The sequence below is a fragment of the Quercus suber genome, unplaced genomic scaffold, assembly GCF_002906115.3.
Source record: "Quercus suber isolate HL8 unplaced genomic scaffold, Cork oak 2.0 scaffold_893, whole genome shotgun sequence".
NCBI lineage: Eukaryota > Viridiplantae > Streptophyta > Magnoliopsida > Fagales > Fagaceae > Quercus > Quercus suber.
The window spans coordinates 179,882-191,607 of NW_027070319.1; the positions used below are offsets into that span (position 1 = coordinate 179,882).

Genomic DNA, 11,726 nt, shown 5'->3' on the forward strand with positions numbered 1-11,726 from the left:
CTGGATTAATTATACAAATTTATTATAGGGTGATAATGGGAGAAATAAATAAGTAGTGGGCTGCATTTATAGGGCTGGGATTTATAGGGTTGAAATTGTAAAAACCATTTTAAAATTAAAGAAAAAATTATTTTGTTTTAAAAGAAAATGACGTGGCAACTAATGTGGCGCAACGTGAGAGCAACATCATTAAACGCTACGCTTCAATTTTTAGTAATATATAGAATATAGATAGGTTAATGCAAATAAGTTACCATTCTGTCTTTACAAAAATTCAAAAATTACAAAACTAAAAAAAATAAAAAAATAAAAAAAAAAGAAAAAAAAAGAAAGGAAAAAAGAGGAGACCAGATAGAGAGAAAATGTATTTTATTGAGAATGAGAGAGACCTAATAAATTTTTTTTTTTTTGAGTTTTTTTGCTACGGTGAGCTACTAAAGATGACAACTTAAGGGCATTCTCATCAAGGGTTGTATAAACTAAAGTTGAATATATATATATATATATATATTCATTTGGAAAGGTTGGGGAGGGGGGCATTCATGTTGAGATGAATTTTATTTGATAGTTGGGTAGCCTGGATCTCAGTTGGATAATATTATTGTTTTAAGTATATTACAAAGTGCTTTATAATAGTGCTATAATTTTACAGTCAAAAAAACTATTTTATTTTACCTTGGTTTATTTGGAAATATCTCAGGGCTCATTTTTTTAATGTGTTGTGGCTTATTGGAAGAATATAAGACTTTGAAGTAGTGAAGTATAAAGTTTTGACGACACGTCTCAAATCACCTTCCAACGTATTTCAACATGTAAGACTCCATTTCTTGAATTGATCAGATTGTACTTCTCATTAATGTGTCCATTGTATACTACATCATTTAGATTGATATCCACTTCCAACAATTGATATTAGAATCAAAGTAAATTGTTTTTGGTGTTTCAATTTTTACAGTAAGCTTATAATTCTGCATAATTTTACTGCATAATCCTTGGCAACCAAAAAAACTATTTTATTTTACCATTGTATACTACATCATTTAGATTGATATCCACTTCCAACAATTGATATTAGATCTACATAATTTCTGCATAATTCTCAAAAGAGTTTAGTAATTTATTGTTCTTGTGAGGTTTGTGACATAATTGCTACCAAAGGCCAAGCTTCAAAACATGGTTATATACACAATACTTATAGAAGTACTCCCAGACCCTCCAAACCTGTTTCAAAATTATCTCAAATTATTTTATATTTAAAGGAGTGCTCACATGGAGTGAGCTGAACCAGGAGTTGGTTACAAATATAAATTAGAAAGAACATGTACCAAATGTACTCAGCAATAATTTTGTCAGTAAATGGAGTGAGATCCAAATTTAGTAGATCTTCCATCCTATTGATAGTGCCATTTTCAGACTTCACAGCAAAAACTTGAAACTTAACTGAGCTTTTAGATGACCATTCGTTATTCTGTTTCAACAATAGAGAACTCCACATCTTTGTTGTCATGGGACTTGAACTCACAGAGTTCATTGTAATTCTCATTTGCCATTGTGTAGAGGGTGCTAAAATCTGTGCCATGTTTCAGTTGCTCCCGATGTGGAAAAAAAAAAAAAAAAAAAAAGGCTTTGGATTTAGACTAAAAAGTTTAATAGACTAGAAAGGTTTTGAATGATGAACTGTGATTCAATATGGTTCTTACAAATTTTCACTAAAGCAAACTCAATAATCCTAACCAAGACCATCACAACACAGTGTCATGAATATGATGAAATCTCAAGTAAAATGAATGCCTAGACAACTGATAAGTTTGCATCTCTCTTTTCCATCATATGTTATGTTGTATCATCATTTATAATCATTGTGAAAATATGAATACCAGCAAAAAACATTAGCTTTAGAGAGGAGGGGGAAAAAAATCCAAAGTTACAAAATAAAAAAATTTTAAAAAAAACTTAAAAAAAAATTCCTTTGCATTATCAGGTGCTCATATTTTGAAGTTCTTTTGGAATTTCACAATTCAATGCAACATTAGGCTTGGAGATAAGAAAACAATAAGCAAGAAGTGCTTCAAAAGCAATGACTAGGCTTATTACCATCCAGTCATAAACTTTTGAAAACCCAACTCTGAAGGACAGAACAGCATGCTGAAAAGAATGGTTTGTAAGTGATTGGAGGGAGAGGAAAGCTTAGTTTAAAAATAATCCAAATTATTTTATAAATTGCAAGGAAAAGAATAGGCAACTCAACATTGGTTTGTAGGTTTTGAATTACCTTACCCTCACAGTTTCAGTCTTTTTAATGAGCAACTTCATGATTATGAATTCTAAGTTTCAATGTGGTGGTACTAATTGAAAATTTTGCAAAAGGTGACACGTTGGTTGATATCCAAGTTGTTTAGAGAGACTGGTGGTGTCCTTAGAAAATAATTGATGTGGATTCCATTGATTCCCATATTGCTGGGTGCTAGCATGTTGACTGGATTGTAATGCCTGGACCATATCTCAAAAGATATTTACTTTTATGATAATGTATTGCAAAGAAAAATAAGTAATTTTGTACATGTAAAATCTGTTGCACACCATTTTCACTGCTTTGGTAGGTAGCTTTTTTGGAACGAATTACGGTTAATTGTTAAGAGTTTATTGTATAGCTACTTAAAGTAACTGTATGTTGGTTTATTAACTTGAGTTGGGTTGTAGCTAAATTTGTTGATTTGGTTCAATTTGGTTGGTTAAGTGTGGAAGAATTCTAGGTAGGATAAGCCAAAATAGTGTGACAATCATGTAGTGCAAAAATCAGGCAATATTGTAGTAGCTGGGAGAAAATTCCCAATACAGCATTTATACCTATAAACTTTCATCCAAACCATTGTCTCTTGCCACAAATTGTGATACAAAAGCCACATCATCACCTTCCATAGTATCCCATGTGCCTTTTGGGATATGATTTTGCAGATTCTCTTTGTAACGCAAATAAATAACCGAAGTACATCATCCATGTGCCTCTTTGGTCCACAAGTGTCATAGATAGATCCATAGCTATTACCACTATGGAGGCAGAGGTAGCAGTCTATTTGGATAAAAAACAAATATGCGAGCAGTTAGAGCTTGATACAATTGCACATGGTCAGAACATATTACTTCTACTTTTTTGCAATGTATTGTTTAATGAGTTGCTTTGTTGGAAATTCCACTGTTGCCCGAATAGTTTGTGTAACCAAAGAAAATAACCAAAAAAAATAAAAATAAATAGGACATTGTTGAATGAGTTGCTTTGCTGGGAAATTCCATTGTAAATAAAGTTGAAATGTTTCTTCAAGTATGTCCAACACTCAATTATAAATAAAATGAAAAGGCTATGCTAAAATATTTTTATACTATCTTTTGGTATGCTTGAATAATTTTATATTATCTTTTGGTTGTGTAGGGTGTTTAGTTCAAAAACTGGATTGTTTCTTCAAGTATTTATAACTTTTAATTATAAATAAAATGAAAAGGCTATGCTAAAATATTTTTTATATTTTCTTTTGGTTGTGTAGGTTGTTCATATTTTATACCAGTTGATTACAGATTATCTATTAAATTTCAAGTTCAACAGCTGGATTGTTTCGTACAGTGTGTCCAAATCTCAATTAATGAAAAGACTATTATAGAATTGAGATTGTATTATCTTTTAGTGTGCTAAACTAATTTTATATTATCTTTTGGTTTCTACCAAATTATAATGGATTATCTTGGGGAATTTTATAAATAAAAAAATTTTCCAATACTTTAGAACCACATGATATTCAAATTTTGAGATAACCGTCAGATGCAATTGTAAAATAATTTAGTAAAAATTTAAAATTCTTTAGAATCACATGATGTTCAAATTTTGAAATAACCGTCAAACGAGATTGTAATATGTTTAGAGATTAGATATTTCTATTGAAAAGCATGAATGGTGCAAAAATATCACATAAAATGTCTTAGTGTTGAATGATGTGGACACCTGTCATCGTTCTAATTACTATTTTAATCATTAGTTGCTCACAAGTTACCTGTTAATTTACACGTTTTTAAGCTGGATTGTTTCTTCAAGTATTTGTAACTTTTAATTCTAAATAAAATGAAAAGGCTATGCTAAAATATTTTTTAACTTTTTATTTGGTTGTGTAAGTTGTACATTTTTCCTAGCAGTTGATTACGGAATATCTATTAAGTTGCAGGTTGAACAGCTATAAAATGAAAAGGCTATACTAATTTTTTTTTTCTAGTTGTGTAGTGGTTCATATTTTTACTAGTTGATTATGGATTATCTATTAAATTGCAAGTTTAACAGCTAGATTGTTTCGTAAAGTATGTCCAACTCTCAATTAATGAAAAGACTATTATAAAATTGAGATTATATTATCTTTTCGTGTGCTAAAATAATTTTTATATTATCTTTTGGTTTCTACCAAATCATAATGGATTACCTATTAAATTACAAGTTCACACAAGCTGGAATATTTCTTCCAGTCTCTCTAAAATGAAATGTTTTGCTACAATAGTCCTCATATTATTGGTAAAGTGTTCATATTATCCACCAATTATTTGAAATTGTCTTTTACTATAATGACGCTTACTGTTGTTGACTACACATATTTTTTACATAGGCTGCCAATGGACTCTGATTATCACAATTGGGTATTATCTTAAAAACACCCTCTTTCTTTTTGTATCATTGTGTGCAAGTTTGATATATATATATATATATATATTTTTTTTTTTTGGAATAATTTCAGTTTGCTTTGCTATTGCATCGACCCATAACAAATATGACTTTAATTTTGTTTAATGACCCCCAAATGATGAATTCATTAATTAAATAGAAATAAATAATAGGGAATTTAGTATCAAGTTTGTTGTTTTCATTTGATCAATAATTGGTAATAACTGAAAGCATGATTAGTTTTAAATTTTCATAGAACATACAAAAAATTCTACTTCTAAATAATTGGCATAACAAATGGTCCATTCCCACAAATATTTAATTTCCATTCAACTGTTGTTTTAAAATTGACAAAATATCTCTTTATCGCTTTCAGTTTTTCTGATTTATATTGAATATTTTTTCTGTTCCTATGACAACACTTTATTATTAGACAAAACATTAGGCACTTATATTAAAAAAAAAAAAAAATTCCTACGGTCTCAAAAAAAAAATTATAAAGGGAAGGAAGAATCTCTTATGCCACATACCAAGATAATCCATCATGTAGTAAACCAATAAGTGAAATGGCACCTTCTTTGGTTGTAAGAATAACGTGTGAGAGGATTTTACATATTCATGTATTTCATTTTTATATTTAACAAGTTCATCTACTTAATTTAGACATTAATAACTAGACAATTAAATAATAATTCATACAAAATTAAAAACTACAAAAATTGTCTATACATATTCATCATGGATGGTTTTAAATTTACATTTAACTTTGCATTTATGTATTCTTATGCTTTAATTTACATATTTATAACTAAACAATGAAAATTATGAAGAAAATAATTACGGCAATTCTTTTTTCTACTCTTTAAAAAGACACATTTTTTTTTGGGAATGATTTCGGTTTGCTTTGCTATTGCATCGACCCATAACAAATATGACTTTAATTTTATTTAATGACTCCCAAATGATGAATTCATGAATTAAATAGAAATAAATAATAGGAAATTAAGTATCAAGTTTGTGGTTTTCTACTAGATTATTTACTTAAAGTTGATGGCTGGCATGGGCAAAAGCCACCTGACAATTTGAAAAGCCCCAAAGAAAATGGAAAATGAAAAAAAAAAAATTATGTCAAAAAAAAAATGAAAACTGAGCAGTTAAACATAATTTACAGGATTTAAGACTTATAGATAAGGGTATATGAAAGGCTTCTATTAAAAAAAATCCAAAAATAATAATTAAAAATAATTGCAAATAAGTTCAACAATCACTCATCCATACAACAATCAAAACACTATAAATTACATAACAAATTAACAACAAAATACACACGAAAAATAGCATAAAAATACACTCTCCACAATCACAAAAATGAGCATGCAACATGAATTATTGACAGATTTATTACTCGAAATATTTTTCAATGTTGAAAGACAATCACCAAAATTTTTAGGCAACATCAAAATCAGGTACACAACTTTAAATTCAAATCTTATGTTTGTTACTTTCACATGAACTCACCACTTTTTCCCTACTAATCACAATCAACCACATCCAAAATTGTGGCACAAAATATTGAAATCTTATATTTCTCTTTTATTAACTTTTTACTATAACATAGAGCGCAATTCTATAGTCATCGTTATATTTCTAAAACAAAAATATTTATAGCTTCATCAATCAAATATTGCAATTAAAAAAAAAAAAAAACAATTTATACACTCCCTAGGGGCCGAACAGATGCAAAGTTTTTCTTTATGGCTACAACCCTTCACATTAAAGTTTCCTGCATTATACAGATGGTGTATTCCAAAGTCATGACATGAATGATGTTAAATAGTCAGCGTGATGCGGATATATTTTACATATATATATATATAGATATAGATATATTTTCTTTCTAATTACAATCTATATATCTATATATATATATATATGTGTGTGTGTGTGTGTGTGTGTATATATTATTTTTTTCTTTCTCATTACAATGTTGGTCCGTATATCCCAACTTTCAATTTTCTCTTTTTATTAACTTTTTACTATGAAATAGTGCGCAATTCTATAGTCATTCTTATATTTCTAACAGAAAAAATATTTATAACTTCATCAATCAAATATTGCAATTGTGATGATAATAATGTTCACGTATAATTCTTAGTATATGATTATTGTCATGTTTTGTCACCAGTTCATTTTTTCTAACGCATTAGTTTCTTAGTATGTCTTTTCGTTTTTTAAAAATAGTTGCAAGTGATTCAATCGGCTAACCAAAAGGAAAAAAGTTTTTCACCACATCAATCTAACTGGACTACTCCAAAATCCATTATTCCTTCGAAACGATGAATAAAAACTCATTCATCAATTCTTTAGGGCTACAAACAAACAAGCACTATTTTGGGTCGGAGCTCACAAATATTTTGCACAAGATCAAACTAAAGTGGGAAAACAAATCCTTCTTCAAGCAAACATAGAAGGAGACAAAAATGTAAAGTATGGACTCACAATTGCATTGTTATGCTAATCAAATGATGAAGGAATACAATTACTATTATCAATTCTAAACCAACTAGATGGAAAACAATTGCTGCAAAACTATCGACAAATCCTTCGACATACAGTTTTTGGAATAGATACATTTCGCATCCCAAAAACCAAGCATGCAAGAAAAATGGAGTGGATCATTGGGATCATGAATGCCCTTACCCATATGGAAATGAAGAACTACATGTAACATGCAAAATATGCTCAATTGACTTGGAAATGTACAAATTAGCTAACCGAGTTTGGTAGAAATTATGTTTCCAAAAAGCATAATACAATAAAATTTCCTCATCCTATTTATAATACTAATCTCTATATTTAAAGGAATAGATCTTTTTTTTATTATTATTATTAATATTTATTTAAAAACACTTGAAACAACTTAATCACAGTCTTGTAAAGTTTTCACCTAGCATGACGCTAACTTAGAATTTATAAAATTCTTTCTATCTAATTTTAAGTTAATTAAATTTTACTAACTTGGGAAGACGAATGATCAGCTCTAGACTGACTACAAGGCCAACTATAGTTGTATCCTTTCCACATCTAATTCCAAGACAATATCTTCTATCATCATGAATCCTACAATATATTGTTTATACATATATAATGCAACTTAAGTAGTAATACATTCAAAAATATTTCAAATAATAACACGATCATAAAAAAATAATAATAACTACGCTCAATGCGCGGGTCCGCGACAAGTTAATATTATTTGTTTTCTTAGTATGCAATGAACAATTAAGCTTTCTATTTTTTATATTGTATTTTTTTTTTTAATTGATGCTAAAGTCTAAAACCATGAATAATTTATTCTGAATTGAGATAATGTTTTATGGTAAACTTTTATATTTATTATAATATATACACACATATACATACATACATACATATATATATATATATATATATATTTATAAATATAAAAAAATAACGGTAAACTCAAAACGGTATACTAATATTGACCGGTATTGAAATATATTGTTTCATTGGTCAAACCAATACAGTCTCCAATACAAGATTGACTCATTTGGTCCTAAACAAACCAACTTTTGATTGTGGGTGGTCTATTCCCATTTACTTTCTTTGTTTTCTTCAAAAGCGATGACAACTTTTTTTTTTTTTGGAGAAAAATGACAACTCATTATCGGTGCACGTGATGTGAATAATTATGTTTGCGTGACCCTTCGGTTGTTATTGCGTACATAGGACTGGTAGTAGTTTACATGGACCATCTTTTTTGAGAGAAAGAGGGAATTACTCTCGAGTATACAATAATTCTCTCAAGAAAAAGCTAGATCAAACACATAAGACATTAGGAGAAATCATTCAGTTTTCAAGTGGCTTTTAAAAAAGTAATCATAAATCAAGCAAAGATGAGCACAAAACTTCATGTAGCCATGTTTCCCTGGTTTGCCTTTGGCCATTTCATTCCTTACCTTCACCTTTCCAACAAGCTTGCAGAGAGAGGCCATGGAGTGTCCTTTATAGTGCCCAAAGGAGCACAATCAAAACTGCAACACCTCAACCATTATCCAAACTTTATCAACTTCTATCCTCTTCTCATTCCCCACGTAGATGGACTACCGTTTGGTGCTGAGACTGCCTCGAATGTTCCTCTTCCACTTCATATGCACCCTGCTATAGCTCTCGACCAAACCCAACACCAAGTTGAAACTATTCTTACCACTCTCAAGCCTGACTTCATCTTCTTTGATTTTAGTCATTGGATGCCACTTCTGGCTCACCAATTTGGTACCAAGGCCATATTATATTCTGTGGTAAGTTTGGCTACACTTTCATTTCTTATGGTCCCTGCTAAGAAAATTGTAAAATATTCCACAAATGAAGAGCTAGTTCAACCCCCTTCAGGCTATCCTTCCACAAAAGAACCAGTTTCAAGAATCGGTTTTGGGTTTTGAGTTAAGTAGGCAACCATTTTTTGTGTCACTGAGTGTTCCAGATGGATGTGCAACAATTGAAGAAGCTTTGCCAGAGGGGTTTGAAGAAAGAGTTAAAGGGAGAGGGTGGGTGTATAGGGGTTGGGTTCCACAAACACTGATGCTGAAGCACAAATTTGTTGGGTGTTTCGTGACCCATTATGGTCATGGATCCATGTGGGAGTCTCTTCTTAGTAACTGTCAAATAGTGTGTGTTCCATATCTGCTTAGTGATCACATTTTGAGTGCTAGATTAATGGTGGAAGAACTGAACGTTGCAGTGGAGGTGGAGAGAGAAGATAATGGGTGGATTTCCAAGGAGAGCTTGAGCCATTCCATTATCTCTGTGATGGACAAGGACAGTGAGGTAGCTAGGTTTATGAAATATAATCATGCCAAATTAAAGGAGGTACCTACTAATGAAAAACTCAGTATCACAGAGTGAGTAATAGTGAATACAAATCATAATCACAGGTAAAACATAGAAAAGAAAATATCTGAGAAACTGATAGAAAGTGTGAGAAAGGGGGAGAAAGTCAAAGAGAGAAGGAGAGAGAGAGAGAGAGAGAAGATGAATCTGGAATCTTGTATTGATAATACTGAATTACATAAAGAATAATTATACATCCAGAGTAGTTTATATACACCTAAACACTTAGCTTAACTGCCCACATTATGCGGATTACAGTTGTTAGAAAGATTGGGGAAGTTTGCTAAAGTTGGTTAAGCTAATCACCAACTAATTCTTGCGCCTAAACTAGCAGCTCTTAAATCAGACCAAACGAACTGTTTCACTTAACAACAGAACAAGCTTCAGTACGTAAAACGTTGCGTTTAGGTGCCACCTGGATTAATTGAACCATTGCATTTTGCTTAGCTTTCTTCTTTGTGTATATGCTTCTTCTTCGTGATCTTCCTCTTCACAGTCACCGACCTGTGTTCAACATCCCCCCTCAAACTGATGGGGGAGGAATCAACCAGAAGTTTGGAGCGAAGAAAAAAAAAATAGAGGAGCAGAAAGGGACTTGGTAAAAATATCCGCAAAATTGTCACGACCTGAAACAAACCCAATCTGTAATTGTTTATGAAGAACTTTTGGGTGAAGTGATAATCTAACTTAAGATGTTTGGTACGAGAATGGAACACCGGATTAGCAGACAAGGCAATTGCTGAAACATTGTCGCACCAAATGACAGGAATGTGAGAAAGGTAAATATGAAACTCCTTAAATAAAGTATGCAACCAAGCAAATTCAGCTGCTATGGTGGCCAAGGCACGATACTCAGCCTTTGTTGAAGAACGAAAGACAGTACTCTATTTCTTAGTAGACCAGGATATAGGGCTTGGCCCAAGAAAAAAAAAAAGCAAGCCTATAGTAGAGCTCCTATCCATCAGATCTCCAGCCCAATCTGAATCTGAAAATGCAGTGAGAGTTAAGGGGCCTAGAGTAAAGGAAATTCCAAAATTTAAGGTGACCTTGATATAATAGATAACACGTTTGGCAGCCTTAAAATGTGTAGTGGTAGGATGACTCATGAATTGATATAATTGATGCACACTAAAGGCTATATCTGGACAAGTGAAGGTCAGATAATATTGGAGAGCACCAACCATGCTCTTGTACTGAGTAGGATCAAAAAGTATGACTCCATCATGAGGAACTAGCCCAGTGGAAGGACATGAGGGTGTTTTAGTAGGCTTGGAATGCTCCATATGAAATCTGTGAAGCACATTAGAGGCATATTTGGACTATGTTAAGGTGAAACCATGAGATGTCTTAGTAATCTGAATGCCCAAGAAGTAATTAAGAGGCCCCAAATCCTTAAGCTCAAACACCAGACTAAGAGCTATAATCAAATTGTGAATCTGAGCAGAATCATTGCCAGTAACTATTATATCATCCCTATACAATAGAAGGTAGATGATGGCATGATCTGAGCTGTAAACAAATAAGGAACTATTTGCCATAGAAGTAACAAAGCCCAGATGAAGCAAATGAAATGCAAACCATTCAAACCATGCCCTGGGTGCCTGTTTGAGACCATAAAGTGACTTATGTAATTTACAAACATAATATAGATGAGTAGAATCAACATATCTTGCGAGTTGATGCATATAAACCTCTTCTTTGAGATAGCCATGAAGGAAAGTATTTGACACATCAAGTTGCCTCAAATCCCATTGATAGCTCACAGCAATAGCTAAGACTAGTCTCACTGTAGCTAGTTTAATCACAAGACTAAAGGTCTCATGAAAATCCACACCTGCCTGCTAATGGAAGCCCTTAGCAACCAGCCTTGCCTTGTATCTAGAAATAGTACCATCACTGTTCAACTTGAGCTTAAACACCCATTTACATCCAACTAAATTAACATGAGGAGGAGTAGGAACAAGAGACTAGGTTTGTTGTCTTTGGAGAGCCTGAAATTCAGCATCCATAGCCTTACACCACATAGAATATTTAGCAGTAACCTTATAGGAAGGGGATCAGTATATGTGTAGTCAATAGTGGCTTTATAACAAAGTTTGGAGGAAGGCTTGGTAATCCCACT

General features: G+C 31.7%; 1 protein-coding gene across 1 annotated transcript; it reads left to right on the forward strand.

The window, feature by feature from the left end:
* Nucleotides 1-8,610: 8,610 nt before the first annotated feature.
* On the forward strand, nucleotides 8,611-9,619 carry LOC112003261 (UDP-glycosyltransferase 79B9). The gene is made up of 2 exons (XM_024035447.2): nucleotides 8,611-9,015; nucleotides 9,107-9,619. Exons 1-2 carry the CDS (start codon nucleotides 8,611-8,613, stop codon nucleotides 9,617-9,619), a joined length of 918 nt encoding a protein of 305 aa, XP_023891215.2.
* The last annotated feature ends 2,107 nt before the right edge of the window (nucleotides 9,620-11,726 follow it).

Excerpts from the sequence above, each read along its gene's own strand:
- LOC112003261 (XM_024035447.2), top strand. The coding sequence starts at position 8,611 with ATGAGCACAAAACTTCATGTAGCCATGTTTCCCTGGTTTGCCTTTGGC. Across the intron at positions 9,016-9,106 it reads AGGCCATATTATATTCTGTG|GCTATCCTTCCACAAAAGAA; the intron begins GTAAGTTTGGCT and ends AACCCCCTTCAG.